The sequence below is a fragment of the Haliotis rubra genome, unplaced genomic scaffold, assembly GCF_003918875.1.
Source record: "Haliotis rubra isolate DU_JTF1 unplaced genomic scaffold, ASM391887v1 Scf12, whole genome shotgun sequence".
Classification (NCBI taxonomy): domain Eukaryota; kingdom Metazoa; phylum Mollusca; class Gastropoda; order Lepetellida; family Haliotidae; genus Haliotis; species Haliotis rubra.
In genome coordinates, this window is record NW_025765114.1 from 2,133,174 (window position 1) to 2,150,148 (window position 16,975).

General features: G+C 40.1%; 1 protein-coding gene across 1 annotated transcript in view; it reads right to left on the minus strand.

The window, feature by feature from the left end:
• Positions 1-16,829, minus strand: part of LOC124262359 (probable phospholipid-transporting ATPase IIB) — a 77,728-nt gene extending 60,899 nt beyond the window's left edge. The window contains 1 exon segment of the mRNA XM_046696849.1: positions 16,692-16,829. Coding sequence (XP_046552805.1) covers positions 16,692-16,768 — 77 coding nt within the window. The 5' untranslated portion in view covers positions 16,769-16,829.
• Positions 16,830-16,975: the final 146 nt, after the last annotated feature.

The following is a 16,975-nucleotide window of genomic DNA, read 5'->3' on the forward strand; positions in this document are numbered from 1 at the left end:
CTATGGGTACTCAGGGTGCTATGGGTATCCAGGGGTGATAAGGGGTACTCAGGGTGCTATGGGTATCCAGGAGTGATAAGGGGTACTCAGGGTGCTATGGGTATCCAGGAGTGATAAGGGGTACTCAGGGTGCTATGGGTATCCAGGGGTGATAAGGGTTACTCAGGGTGCTATGGGTATCCAGGAGTGATAAGGGTTACTCAGGGTGCTATGGGTATCCAGGGTGATAAGGGTGATAAGGGGTACTCAGGGTGCTATGGGTATCCAGGAGTGATAAGGGTTACTCAGGGTGCTATGGGTATCCAGGAGTGATAAGGGGTACTCAGGGTGCTATGGGTATCCAGGAGTGATAAGGGGTAAGGGCTATGGGTACCCACTCAGGGTGCTATGGGTACCCAGGGGTGATAAGGGGTACTCAGGGTGCTATGGGTATCCAGGAGTGATAAGGGGTACTCAGGGTGCTATGGGTATCCAGGGGTGATAAGGGGTACTCAGGGTGCTATGGATATCCAGGGGTGATAAGGGGTACTCAGGGTGCTGTGGGTATCCAGGGGTGATAAGGGGTACTCAGGGTGCTATGGGTATCCAGGGGTGATAAGGGGTACTCAGGGTGCTATGGGTATCCAGGGGTGATAAGGGGTAGTTAATTAATGTCACATAAACACATTGACAAATGTTTCAAAGAAATTCAACATAAGGCATTAAATACATAAACAAAGAAAGCAGTTAGCAGTACAGTTTTACCAACTCAACATGTATCTTTATTGTATCTACTAAGCTCATGCTCATGATGAACACCCATAACATCTCCACACATACTTAATCTCCCAATCCTGTATGTCACCTCCTACATTCAGTCTGCCAATCCTGGATGTCACCTCCTACATTCAGTCTGCCAATCCTGGATGTCACCTCCTACATTCAGTCTGCCAATCCTGGATGTCACCTCCTACATTCACAGATGTCCTCCCAATCCTGGATATCACCTCCTACATTCAGTCTCCCAATCCTGGATGTCACCTCCTACATTCAGTCTCCCAATCCTGGATGTCACCTCCTACATTCAGTCTGCCAATCCTGGATGTCACCTCCTACATTCAGTCACCCAATCCTGGATGTCACCTCCTACATTCAGTCTCCCAATCCTGGATGTCACCTCCTACATACAATCACCCAATCCTGGATGTCACCTCCTACATTCAGTCTGCCAGCCTCCCAATCCTGGATGTCACCTCATACAATCTCCCACATGTCACCTCCCACCCATCAATCACCCAATCCTGGATGTCACCTCCCACCTCCTACATCAGCCTCCCAATCCTGGATGTCACCTCCTACATACAGCCTCCCAATCCTGGATGTCACCTCCTACATACAGCCTCCCAATCCTGGATGTCACCTCCTACATACAGCCTCCCAATCCTGGATGTCACCTCCTACATACAGCCTCCCAATCCTGGATGTCACCTCCTACATACAATCTCCCAATCCTGGATGTCACCTCCTACATACAGCTCCCAATCCTGGATGTCACCTCCTACATACAGCCTCCCAATCCTGGATGTCACCTCCTACATACAGCCTCCCAATCCTGGATGTCACCTCCTACATCCCACATGTCACTCCCAATCCTCCTGGATGTCACCTCCTACATACAATCACCCAATCCTGGATGTCACCTCCTACATACAGCCTCCCAATCCTGGATGTCACCTCCTACATACAATCAATCCCAATACCTGGATGTCACCTCCTACATACAGCCTCCCAAATCCTGGATGTCACCTCCTACATACAAACAATCACCCAATCCTGGATGTCACCTCCTACATACAGCCTCCCAATCCTGGATGTCACCTCCTACATACAATCCTCCCAATCCTGGATGTCACCTCCTACATACAGCCTCCCAATCCTGGATGTCACCTCCTACATACAATCTCCCAATCCTGGATGTCACCTCCTACATACAGCCTCCCAATCCTGGATGTCACCTCCTACATACAACCTCCCAATCCTCCCAATCCTGGATGTCACCTGGATGTCACCTCCTACATACAGCCTCCCAATCCTGGATGTCACCTCCTACATATAACCTCCCAATCCTGGATGTCCTCCCACATCTCCCAATCCTGGATGTCACCTCCTACATACAATCCCAATCCTGGATGTCACCTCCTACATACAGCCTCCCAATCCTGGATGTCACCTCCTACATACATCCCAATCCTGGATGTCACCCCTACATCCTGGATGTCACCTCCTACATACAATCTCCCAATCCTGGATGTCACCTCCTACATACAGCCCCAATCCTGGATGTCACCTCCTACATACAGCCTCCCAATCCTCCTGGATGTCACCACCCAATCCTGGATATCACCTCCCAATCCCCAATCCTGGATGTCACCTCCTACATACAGCCTCCCAATCCTGGATATCACCTCCTATGTCACCAATCCTGGATGTCACACATACAGCCTCCCCAATCCTGGATGTCACCTCCTACATACAATCACCCAATCCTGATGTCACCTCCTACATACAGCCTCCCCAATCCTGGATGTCACCTCCTACATAATCAGCCCAATCCTGGATGTCACCTCCTGATGTCACCTGGATGTCTACCTCCTACAGTACAGTCACCCAATCCTGGATGTCACCTCCTACATGCAATCACCCAATCCTCCTACATGCATGGATGTCACCTCCTACATACAATCTCCCAATCCTGGATGTCACCTCCTACATACAGCCTCCCAATCCTGGATGTCACCTCCTACATACAATCACCCAATCCTGGATGTCACCTCCTACATGCAGCCTCCCAATCCTGGATGTCACCTCCTACATACAATCACCCAATCCTGGATGTCACCTCCTACATACAGCAATCCCCAATCCTGGATGTCACCTCCATACATCCAGTGCAGCCTCCCAATCCTGGATGTCACTCCTACATACAATCCTGGATGTCACCTCCTACATACAGTCTCCTGGATGTCCCTCCTAATCCTGGATATCACCTCCTACATGCAGCCTCCCAATCCTTGATGTCACCTCCTACATACAATCTCCCAATCCTGGATGTCACCTCCTACATACAGTCACCCAATCCTGGATGTCACCTCCTACATACAGCCTCCCAATCCTGGATATCACCTCCTACATGCAGCCTCCCAATCCTGGATACATCACCTCCTGGATGTCACCTCCTACATTCACATTCAGTCCTCCCAATCCTGGATATCACCTACATGCAGCCTCCCAATCCTGGATGTCACCTCCTACATACAATCACCCAATCCTGGATGTCACCTCCTACATACAATCACCCAATCCTGGATATCACCTACTACATTCAGCCTCCCAATCCTGGATGCCAATCACCTCCTACATACAGCCTCCCAATCCTGGATGTCACCTCCTACATACAATCTCCCAATCCTGGATGTCACCTCCTACATACAATCACCCAATCCTGGATATCACCTCCTACATTCAATGATTCGGTCTCCCAATCCTGGATATCACCTACTACATTCAGCCTCCCAATCGTGGATATCACCTCCTACATGCAGCCTCCCAATCCTGGATGTCACCTCCTACATACAATCACCCAATCCTGGATGTCACCTCCTACATTCACTGATTCGGTCTCCCAATCCTGGATGTCACCTCCTACATGCAGCCTCCCAATCCTGGATATCACCTCCTACATGCAGCCTCCCAATCCTGGATATCACCTCCTACATGCAGCCTCCCAATCCTGGATGTCACCTCCTACATGCAGCCTCCCAATCCTGGATATCACCTCCTACATGCAGCCTCCCAATCCTGGATGTCACCTCCTACATACAATCTCCCAATCCTGGATGTCACCTCCTACATTCACTGATTCAGTCTCCCAATCCTGGATATCACCTTGGATGTCACATAAGTACAGAACAGCAGTGGTGCTGCTGCCCCTCAGAAACTCATACAAGAGTTGTTATACATCATCAATCCCTTCTTGTGTTATATACACAGTTAGCACACATATTTTACAACCAATGATTTTTTTTAATCAGGAGGCAATTCTTTAGGCATTTTCTAGTAAGTGAGTAAAAAGCAAGTCCTCAACCTGATCAAACATACAGAAAAAACTTGAATCATTACACCAGATATTTTCCATGAATGATTTAAGCATTACACATTGTTTGTTCCCATGTGTACTCAGTACTCCTTGTCGTTACTCTGTCACAACATGCTCACCTTGCTCTTCCTAGTTTGTACCCGTGAAGGTCCGGGTTAGAATACTGATCTTCAGTAACCCATGCTTGTCGTAAGAGGCGACTAACGGGATCGGGTGGTCAGGCTCGCTGACTTGGTTCACACATGTCATCGGTTGCCAAATGCACAGATCGATGCCCATGCTGTTGATCACTGGATTGTCTGGTCCAGACTCGATTATTTACAGACTGACGCCATATAGCTGGAATATTGCTGAGTGCGGCATGAAACTAAATTCACTCATTCACTCCTTCCTAGTTTGTCTCATATCTGTCCTATCATCTGGAGACAGACTGTACACTTGTACAGAAGGTTGTGTACTTCAGGATCCTGATATCCAGTCTCCCACTTACTTTACACTTGGTACATTAGACATGTTAACAGGTCAAACTGAGCGACAGTAAGGCATATGTCAAACTACATATTCCACTCATCCTGCACACAAAGTGCCTTTCACCTTCAAAGCAAAATAAGAAATAAAACAGAAGTTGACAAAACACATGCCATGTAAATATAACCAACTGCCATCCCAGTGTTAGTCGTGTTAGTTAACAATAAACATGCTTACCAACCAGTAGTCAGTGACCTGCAAACAGTCCACAAACATTGGGTATTATTTCTACTGCTAATTACTTCCAATCATATAGAGTAGTTTGTCCGGATGCTGGATGTTGAGTGGAGCAGCTGGGTGCTGCTATACAGTATCAGCACCAGCAGCAGGTACAGCCAGACACAATCCAGGTCAGCACAGTCAACATGTGGGTGGCACAACCCCACCATCAACCGTCCACAGACAATACGCTTCAACACAATCCATGCCAGTAACTGTCACACCACCATCAATAATTGTTCAGCTATTCATGGAATTATGATTGACAGTTGTACACATTCGGAAATGTGTATGCTCAGAGCATATTAATCAAACATATGGATATTAACAAAGCTTCCACAACCGCCATTAAATACTTAATGAAGGCAGGATACTCAGTAATTGAGCAATCACTAATAGAATCCCATTTTAGTCACTAGACGATATATGACAATCATATCAGACCTTTTCATATAACTTGGTTCACACAATTATCTTCTCAAAGCCTAGGTCGTACTTAGAAAATGTTTTTGACTATTTAAAACAGTATAATGAGAAATCTCTTTTTGGCATTGTTTGTTAAATGTGTCAGAAATGATAAAAATGTACATATACAATTAATGTCATAATCAATATTTCTTAAAAAATGTCATTACAATGCTAGGCAGTAACCAAAAAATAGCTTTAAGCTGATAATGTGTTCAGGACCAGCACAAACCCAGAGATGATCATCACGGACCAGCTGCACTAAAGGGGTAGAATTCTGACCCAGTTCTGTTTATCTCACTGACAATTCCCATTGTTTAGGGTCAGTGGCCCAGTATAAGCAATACTGGGTTTCAGTATGTAAGTCCCATCTATACTTCCATGATAGATACACCGATTGTTTCTGGTTGGAGCCTATACAAGTACTGCTACAAAGTTTCACAACACTGCTATTGTCTCCACACTACTGCCTATCTCGGTCAGCCAATAATGAGTCAGATTTGTTCCAGCAATCTTACTACAAGCTGCGCTAGTCTACCTACTCTTGATCAGAAATACAGGGTGTGGTTGACTGCACTACAAATATGGAATGTGTACTGAGAGAACCTGTGCCAGTCTACTTGTTTAACTACACAAGAAATATAGCACCGGCCTCATAGTATGTGCTCCATGGCAGTAACAGATTCTCTATAGTACAGACATATACCCTCAACTAGGAACATGCACTGTCCTCCATGACGGTAACAGATTCTTTTAACAGCAAATACTGACCGAGTTTCTTTTGTGTCAAACCACTGTTGAGCATGTGTGTCTCATACCAATCCATGTCTCAAAATAATAACTGCCACAGAAAGCTGCAACATATGTTATATTTAGGACTACACTTTCTAAGTACAGTACAGATTCCAGTACTCAACATGCCCTGAAAACATATTCATGTGTCCTGTTTGACATGAAAGAAATCAAAGTAACTAATACTGTTCTGCAAACTTGAAGGTATTACTTGAAACCACATCCCTGGCCACTATTAACACACCTGTAACAGGAAGCAGGAAGATATCTGTTAATCAGTGTTCACCTAAATGTACTGTTCAACATACACACACACACAACATTAGGCTTCTAAACACCCCCTGAAACCTGATAAAGAATAAACCAATAGCAGTCACACAAATGAGGTTAACCAATGAGGTTAACCCCATTAGCAAGTTGATAAGGGAAGAATGTCACCTGTGGTTTGACTCCATGTGCTGCTACATATGTAACATATAAACCAGTCTCCACGCCCTGCTACAAATGTAGCATATAAACCAACTCCATGCCCTGCTACATTTGTAACATATAAACCAACTCCATGCCCTGATCCATATGTAGCATATAAACCAACTCCATGTCCTGCTACATTTGTAACATATAAACCAACTCCATGCCCTGCTACATTTGTAACATATAAACCAACTCCACGCCTGCTACATTTGTAACATATAAACCAACTCCATGTCCTGCTACATTTGTAACATATAAACCAACTCCATGTCCTGCTACATTTGAAACATATAAACCAACTCCATGCCCTGCTATATATGTAACATATAAACCAACTCCACACCCTGCTATATATATAGCATATAAACCAACTCCATGCCCTGCTATATATGTAGCATATAAACCAACTCCACACCCTGCTATATATGTAACATATAAACCAACTCCACACCCTGCTACATATGTAACATATAAACCAACTCCATGCCCTGTTATATATGTAACATATAAACCAACTCCACACCCTGCTATATATGTAACATATAAACCAACTCCATGCCCTGCTACATATGTAGCATATAAACCAACTCCATGCCCTGCTACATATGTAGCATATAAACCAACTCCATGCCCTGCTATATATGTAGCATATAAACCAACTCCATGCCCTGCTATATATGTAACATATAAACCAACTCCACTCCCTGCTACATATATAGCATATAAACCAACTTCATGCCCTGCTACATATGTAGCATATAAACCAACTCCATGCCCTGCTATATATGTAGCATATAAACCAACTCCACATCCTGCTATATATGTAGCATATAAACCAACTCCATGCCCTGCTATATATGTAGCATATAAACCAACTCCATGCCCTGCTATATATGTAGCATATAAACCAACTCCATGCCCTGCTATATATGTAGCATATAAACCAACTCCATGCCCTGCTATATATGTAGCATATAAACCAACTCCATGCCCTGCTATATATGTAGCATATAAACCAACTCCATGCCCTGCTATATATGTAGCATATAAACCAACTCCATGCCCTGCTACATATGTAGCATATAAACCAACTCCATGCCCTGCTACATATATGTAGCATATAAACCAACTCCACCTATATATGTAACATATAAACCAACTCCATGCCCTGCTACATATGTAGCATATAAACCAACTCCATGCCCTGCTACATATGCAGCATACAAATCAACTCCATGCCCTGCTACATATATAGCATACAAAACCAAACATGATGTCTCAAGGAGGGATTCAGAGCATCCATAAAATACATATAAGTTTCTCAATGAAAGCACTACATCTGCTGTCATAGTTTGTCATGATTTTCTGACCTTGGACACAAACTGAGGATGACACATATATATATACTATTCACACTTTGCTAAGGATCAAATCATGGATTCAACAGAAACCTATGATGTGGGGTCAAATTTGGTTGAAATATCTAAGCTTATTGTAAGCATGGATCCTAGGTTTCAGTATGTCATTTCGTCTTGTGGAACCCATACCTGCTACTGACTGGTGTTGTGTACTTGTCAGTGACTCGTTTCATGATTTGAAAAATGGTTGATTGGTGCCATGAAAACCATTTTTATGGTTACTCATGTATCAAGTGCATAAGGTCAGATTAAAGTGACTGTTTGCCTGTTTAAAGAGGGGTTGCCATATTATTATCTATCCAGTTTTAAATGGATACAATTTCAAATTATGAATCTACGTTTAAGTCAAGTTGTGAATTTTTGTGATCCTTAGCAAAGTGTGAGTAGTATACATTGACCTACAATAAATCTTCTTGAGACAGCATGAAAACTTTGTATTTCAGGCACTGACCTTGTGGGCCAGCTTCAATCTTAGGATGACAAACCTAAGTGCCAAAATACAAAATATACTCCCATAGGTATGAAGGACATCTACATGATATGATACTGTTGAGAGGTCAAAGTGCTTCATTGTTTCAAAAACAGTGAGCTGGCAGCAGTCGTATTCAGGCAAAACTTTCAAACATCCTGAGTTACATTGGGAGACATAAGTTCAACATAACGTTTTGTTGTTTAACACCACTCTCCCCAATATTCAAGCTATATGACGGTTAAACATAATGTATTTTCTGAATAAATACACAAATCACCAAAGTGACCATACCTTGCTTTAATAGTACTCAAAATTATATACAAACTTGTGCAACATTGGTATAAACTGTTGATGATTTTACTAGTGGAAGAACTGACAATGTGTCAATGGTTCAAACATTTGATACATCCCTGCCAGTGCCCCTGAATCACAACAAAGTCTAGGCTTCTTGATAACCGATATACCGGTCTCTCTTACCTAAAGTGTTACTGCCGCACTTAACAACAGCACCAGCCACGTGGTAGACGACTTTCCTACCTACTGTTACTTCCACTCACCAGAAACATCTGCTTCTAGAATACACTTCGATGTACGAGACACACGGACAAATATGGTGACAGTTGAAAACACCTGCAACATGCTATATCAAGCAATAGCTGACTGTCTCCAACATAGATTGATCCAATCTTGTTGCCATTCCTTGAGTTGCCGATCTCAACGTTCTATGGAGGGTTCATTTTAGGATTAACTGTGTATTTCTTTTTGGTTCACTGAGGTAAGAATTGAGAAACCTATGTGCAGACTGTATGAATCTGTGTATCAGATTCTTACAAAAGTTTGTATGTCAGTTTTTTTTCAATTCATATCTCAATTATCAAAATAATTCAGTCAATTCTTATGATTAAAATGAACAGAAATAATATGATATCTACAATAGTTTCATTGAAAACAATCATATAAATTAGCAGGGAGAAATTATGACATTGATTAACAATCCAGGTAAATACCGAATGTGGTGTGAGGTGTAACAGGTGATTTTCTAATTCATGCACATAACCTGACATGCCCAAAACGTTAGTAGCCAATCAACGGGATAAGAAAGGCAGGCTACTTTATGGATGACAACATCTTTATTATATTGTGATGCGACATTGCGGTATAGATTCTTGTACTGTTGTCCAACAAGAGTGAAGTACTACAGCACAGAACAGACATATACACATCTAACATGGCTAAATGAAGATCACATAATGGTATGCATGAAAGGGATTAACAAACAATAATGGATTTGGTAATTCATTCAGTAACAACTGTAGGAATCCAACCAATCATGATGAAGCAAGACAAAATATAAATAGCTGATAAGATTAATTAGGAATGACAGCTGGAGTGCTCTGTGCTTTTATCACGTCATTTTAGGCAGATGGGATGCCATATCCTTTGTCTCTGTTTACTGATGTCTTGTGTCCATGGATTTGAACTGCTTTTATCAATTTTTTTCAGCAATTTTGAATAAGATGGGCTGTAACCGTCAAATTCAAACACTGGTTTCCTTAGGACAGTAGGACACAGCTGAAAATATGTGACTTAGGACTAGAACCTAAACACATGTCATTAGTGTAACTCAGGTAAGCGAAGAAAAAACATGAGAGCGAGCAGGGTAATCCTAAATATAACATGTGTTAGTTTGGTTGTGAACAAACACATTTATTCTGAAATGGGAACAGATGGGTCTAATGCAATATGGTTTTATGCCACTTTTAGCAAAGTTTTAGCAATATCATCGCAGGGAACACCAGAAATGGGTTTCACACATTGCACCCATGTGGGGAATCGAACTCGGGCCGTCGATGCGACGACCAAACGCTTTAACCATTAGGCTACTCCACCTGCAAGGAACGCTTGGCAGGAGCGTGATTGCCTTCATACAACCATGGCATATTTATATTGTTTCAGAACTGAATTTTATCTACAAGGAAAGTGTGACATAAACATTATTTCATGCATGATTTAAAAACACACAGTACCATCAACATACTGTCAGGTCAGTTTAATAAAAAGTTCTTAGCAGTAGCACTTTATGTGAGTTTCTTCAGAAGCCACTGAGTTCATGGACAGCTTGACACATAGTGACCTTGACCTTCAATGCCATTCACGTGACCACAAAAACATGAGACATATGTGTTGCACAATTGTGTTGGAAATATGAAGTAATTTGAAACATGACTTCCTGAATACAAGCTTTTACTGGTCATTTCATGACTGAATGATGATTGAATGACATTTAAAGTGAACTCGACATTTGACAAGAACATTAAATATGCTTGGTAGTGGGATAGTTTTGAGGCTGTCATGATTGATTGGAAAATGCTTTGCTTTTCCATTAATTGTTCATAAAATTCCTGAAATTGGAGCTGTTTCATTATTTGACCTTGATTTCATATTGAGTTCACCCTTTCTATGCATACATACTTCTGATAGAAACTGTAATCATTAAATTATAATACATAAAGTGTGCCCCTGACAGCAGCATGGCTCATGATAGTCTAGTGGTCTTTGGATTATGTGTAAAAGAATACTCTAGCACAAGCTTCCTCTTGTCATGTTACAATCAATAATCTGTGCTGGTAATCAGATACCACAACACCATTAGGGAAAGTTAACTGTCAGACTGAGGATGAAAGTTCATATCATTGATTAATCCGAGATGACAGATCAAGTTCCTTTAGTAAATATAGATCGTTCCATCAGCTTGTCCTATGACTGGGAGATGTGGGGTCATCAAATCAATAATAAGAGAATAAATCAGGCTGGGAAATGTTTGCATAATACAACAGGTAGATGACGTCGGCACCTGGATATGTAATCAGTAAAAAATATCAACAGACAGACACACACATGACAATCAACATTAACATCAAAATATCATAATCTGCACGAATAATATTAATTTACAAAAATATTATACAAGTAACCTATTTTCAGACATGTTATTTTATCTGTAAAGATTACAAAACGTAACACATTCATTTTTCTGATTTCATAACATTCCAAACTCTCACGATATAATATTCATATGTGAAAATCTGCTGACAAGCTGACATTAGTGTGAGGTCAAGGTTATTAAAGATGATGGACCAAGGCCAAAAGTGTATTCAAGGTGCAAATGAATTGTTTGAAATGCAAACTATAGATAAGCGTTATTTCTGAATTTCATGAAAATTAAAAGAAAATGTCTCATAAACAGTTGGACTGGATGTAAAAGATGTGGTCAAAACAGAATGCCACATGACACAGAGATCTGATTGATATTTGATATGATTTTAAACCAAAAAATCCCAAACATAATTGAAGAAGAGTCATGTATAGAGTCATATAATATTCAAGAGTGAAGATCTGCTGACATCTGACGTTAGTGTGAGATCAAGGTAAAGTGAACTTTCTAATCAGCCAATGAGTGTCAAAAGGGAGGAGTACCATCAAAGGAACAGTTGTGTTCACTATTGGGTGTTGTTTGCAAAATTTCCCCTACCAGGTTGTAAAGGAACAAAGCTGTCTTGTTTTAGAAAGATCATATGTGTTTGGCTGATGTACCAATGCTTCCTTTATAAAGAGAATTATTGTAGCAGAGTAAAAGATTTGAAATTAATAAAACTGGTTTCAGCAAATTTTATTCATCAGCTTCTGAGAAAGGTTTTCACAACTTTGTTGCACATGAGTATGGTACCAAGTTGAATGTCTTTCATTAATTATGATGAACACAAACTTTCAGCTTTTGTAAGCATTGTTGTTCTTAAGAATCAAATGGTTGAAATTTTGAATGTTTGAATGAAACGATTATGAAATTTTATGATTTGAAATCTTTCTAAAATAAAAAGCTATCAATAGCAAAACTATCGTAACAAATTATGCTGTATTCATTCATAAGTAGACATCTGATAAAATTCATTATTCTCAGGCTGGCAGCTGCACAAGCTGAAAATGCATTTTTAATAGAAATAAATGATTAAACTATTCATTAAAGATGGACCAAGGCCAAAAGTATATTCAAGGTGCAAACAAATTGTTTGAACTGCAAACTATAGCTGAGCGTTGTTTCTGAATTTCATGAATCAAAGAAATCCCAAACCAAATTGAAGAAGAGTCATTTATAGCACACAACATATTCTTTAGTCAAACAAACAGCCTGCAAGAACATGTCATAGGTGCTGTTAAGTTAAAATCATGCAAGACTCACAAAAGTTTACTCAGGAATCGCAGGTGGGGGGAAAGGAGACTGGAAATGAATTCCTTTGTTTCTCATACATTAACTAACCTTAAAACTTTAAACTACTTAATGCCTATCAAATTATCATGATTATGACTTACAAGGCATATCATTGCAATTTGTATTAAGTCCAAAAATATTTTGCCATTGCCAATAAGTAATTGTTTTCTAAAAAAGTCAATTACACATCCCACTGCTTCAAGAGATGTTAGTATATTTAGCAGATATATTTTATTGATGTGTATAATTCATATTTGATATATAAAGAAAGCAATACAGACATGGGGGGTCTGGGGTTAGAGTCGGTTCCCAGCAACTGATGCAGGCAACAAAGTGTTGGCAGGTTAAATGGTAGACGTTAATGCTGAAATATTTCTGTTACAGAGAAATAAATATCCAGCATCATTGTTCATAAACCTGTACTGACACAGTTGGTTGGTTTGTTGTTTAATGCTGCACTAAGCCATATTCCAGCTATATGGCAGAGGTCTGTAAATAATCAAGTCTGGACCAGACAATACATCGATCAACACCACGAGCATCGATCTATGTAATTGGGATACCATACCATGTGTCAACCAAGTCAGCGAGCCAGCCCAGCCGATCCTGTTAGTCGCCTCTTACGACAAGCATGGGTTGCTGAAGAACAATTCTAGGATCTTCACTCGTATTTACTGACATCTATTCGTGTGGTAATCAAAACTTTGCTGAAACAGCATTCTTTCCCAGAATCACAAAACTATTCCTATGGTGAATGCTAGAATCAAAGATGATTTATGTGCTAGGTATCATGAATAAATGTTAGATATCATTAGCATATATATCATGGTGTTTTCTTTCAGATGACATGCCAATCATCTCAGTATTTGAATGCATTCAACAGCCAACAACTTGAATAGACAAGAATCTGGTTCTATGAAATAATCAGAGTAGCCTCCCTTGCACATTTGTCTTCAATCTGCATGAGACAATTGTGATTATTTGTTTTGACATTCAGTGACATAAACTTATATAGCAACAACTAATGCTTTCAATTAGAAGAAAATTATTTCACTATTCTAGTAAAACAGAAGATACTATCAAATATATATGCTTAATATAGGGTTCTGATTCTGAATTTCTGGAGTTTATAAATAAAAAGTCCAGTTTCAGATTTCACTGTTTACAACATATTGTTTGAAACAACAAAAGTTTATAAACATTGAAACATGACTACAACATGTACAAAAAATTGTGAAAAAAGTAACAAAATCTAACCATTATATAAAATATCATAAAATTTGTTTCATAATTCATTCATCACATAACATTAACAGTGCTGCAGCTTTCTACACTTCCCGTTGATATCCTCTCTTTACAAATGGTCACATCACACATTACCACTAAAACAATCAGCCCAAGCTGGTAGTGACAGTGTTTTATTCAACCCAGGTGGGCAATATACAGTAGTTAGTTGCCATGACACCAACTGATCAGTTAGGCATTTAGACACCTGTTCAGATTATTCACCATTCATCACTCATCAAAGCCTCACTGACTGATGAGTGAGACTTCTCACTATCAAACCAAGCCTTCAATGTCAAGAGCAACCACTTCAACCAATATCCACTAGGCCATACCACCAATCATGGGCTGGTTCCAGCAGTCCTCCAGGCTTCTTGAGTGTAAACATTACTCCAGACATTGCATAAACCTGACAGCTGAGCCCGATTAGTAATTTATGGTTGCTGACTTGGTCCTAAACTATAAAAGTTCAATACTGTTCACATTAATTTCGATGAAATTATGACTGATCAAATATTTTAAACCCACCATTATTTCAAGCAACCAATACTATAACTTCTTTGAGTGGCATTTTAGAAGTTGGGAAGTACAATATAGAACAAACTTTATGGATAACAACTTCTTTTATTCGTGAGTGCGACGTTTCGATACAGATTCTTGTACCGTTGTCAAGCATAATGGAACATGAAGAAGGGGGAAGTGTATATATACTGGATGTAACAATGTAACAAAGAAAACAACATAATTAACATAATTGGCTAGGCAGAAAGCTGATGAAGCCAGAGAGTAGACAAAGGACAGGCGTGGAAGCCAATGATGTACAAATAATAATGAGATGTTACAGCAGAGTTTATACAGTGGATTGGGCTTGGTGGATGAGTGCATCATAAGCGGATGGAATGAAGTATCCTTTGTCTCGGTTGATGGTACGCTTTTGGCGTTTGATGTGGATGGCTTCGGTGAGCTTGCGTTTAGTGAAGTCTGTTTGTTTGTTAGAGAGAATGGTGATGTCAAACCACTCTATTTGATGATTGGGGCTAGCTTTGATGTGGTCGGAAATGGCTGATTTGCTGTCGGAATTGGTAACAGAGGTCTGATGTTCTTTCACTCAGGTGTTGATGGGTCGGGAAGTTTCGCCTATGTAGCTCTGCCCACAATCACAGTTTATTTTGTAGATGACAAATTTTGGGTTGTTGTTCTTTACGGTGGCGGGTTTTCTCCCATTGGCATGGAGAATGTTGTTAAGGTTGGAGGACGCGGAGAAGGTGGTATCTATGCCAGCTTGTTGTTTTAGGAGACGGCTGATTTGATGTGACGGTTTGCCAATGTAGGGGATGGATATCTTGATGGGGGCTGAATCTGGTTTGGGTCTTTTGGTAGGAGGTGACAGGGTTGCAGCGATGGTTCTGTTGACTATTTGGGATGGAAAGTGGTTACATTCTACGAAGAACCATCGCTCCATCTATTATATGGTCTCTGGTTACATCTATTTAAGCCTTGAAACGAATGTCGCTTTATAATGGATAAACATGTTAAACATTACATACTCATTAAAACTAAAAGTCATATTTACTGAAGAACATTTGTATTCAAACAAAAGCTTTTAGCAACAGAAATATCAGGGTCAAGTGAAATCTCAATGATGACTGATAAGCTGTGCTATACGTCAAAATACATCCAACAATAGCATCCAGTTCTACCAAAGTGGTATGCTTGTAATCCTAATTTTATATATATATACATATATATATAGTCAATACTGACCTAAAATAACATAACACTGGAATATATTCCTTAAGGGAACGTTCATAATTTATGGCAGGTGTGTGTGTTGGGGGGAAGATGATTTTTATGCAGAAGCATGTGCAATGTGAATTACCTCCCCTAAAATGTATGTACAAAATAAGTGAACACCTCCTCTCTCTCTCTCTCTCCCATGCATATCATGTTAAAAATCAACAAAACACATGAATAATTTTGTGCATTATCCACTTGTGAGTTGCTGGGTATTTTTGATCCTCCACAGAAATTTGGTAGTGAAGTGATTCTGGAGAGGGCTTTTCTAAGTTGGATAACTTGTGCCCAATCCTTTTCTTGAATGAATAAAATATGTTTAAAACAAGTGATTCAGATATCCGGAAATTCCTTAATCAGAAATATTTGTCATAAATGCAAGCATCCACAAAAGTGAGATTTCATTGTAAATAGAAACATATGGTGGCAGTGTTGTTTGTGCTACAGGTTCCACTAATGAAAAAGTGCTGTATGACCAGAACATTTGATTATAAACATGAATCATTGTAAATGCAGCTTACCACGATCAGATTCCACTGATACCTGCTAAACCATACTGGCATGGTAAACAACAAAACACTGATCACCAATATTCCGATCTCTGATGTGCGTCCATAAATGAGAAGTGAAGAAAAGTTGGCAATCAGAATATGGCCCCCAGAATATTCAGACCATATTACCGACATGAAAGTAAAAGACTAGGAAGCTGTTTGTTACCTTTATAGCTGTCAACATATCGAAAGGTAGTGAATCATGATTTCACAATCTGCACCTGTGACAATCGATCAATTGTAAAGGTTAGGTCATGTAATAACTCAATACATAGCTGACTAACGGACTCACTTTAATTGCGAATACCTGGGTCTTGTGGACACTTTTAGAGACCTTCTGGAGGCACCATAGACTCCACTCAACGACATGTGATTTGGAGTAATTTATCAAGATTGCTTCCTTCTTATTCATTTCCGGAAGTCACGTCACATATATCACTTAAAACATACGTTATAACTGTTACATTTTCATTCACCTGACCTAAGGGTTAGTTGCTACTATAATGTGTAGAAGACAATCACACATGTCAAGCTTTTCTCAGATGATCTGTCAAAAATATAAACGAAGTATATGTT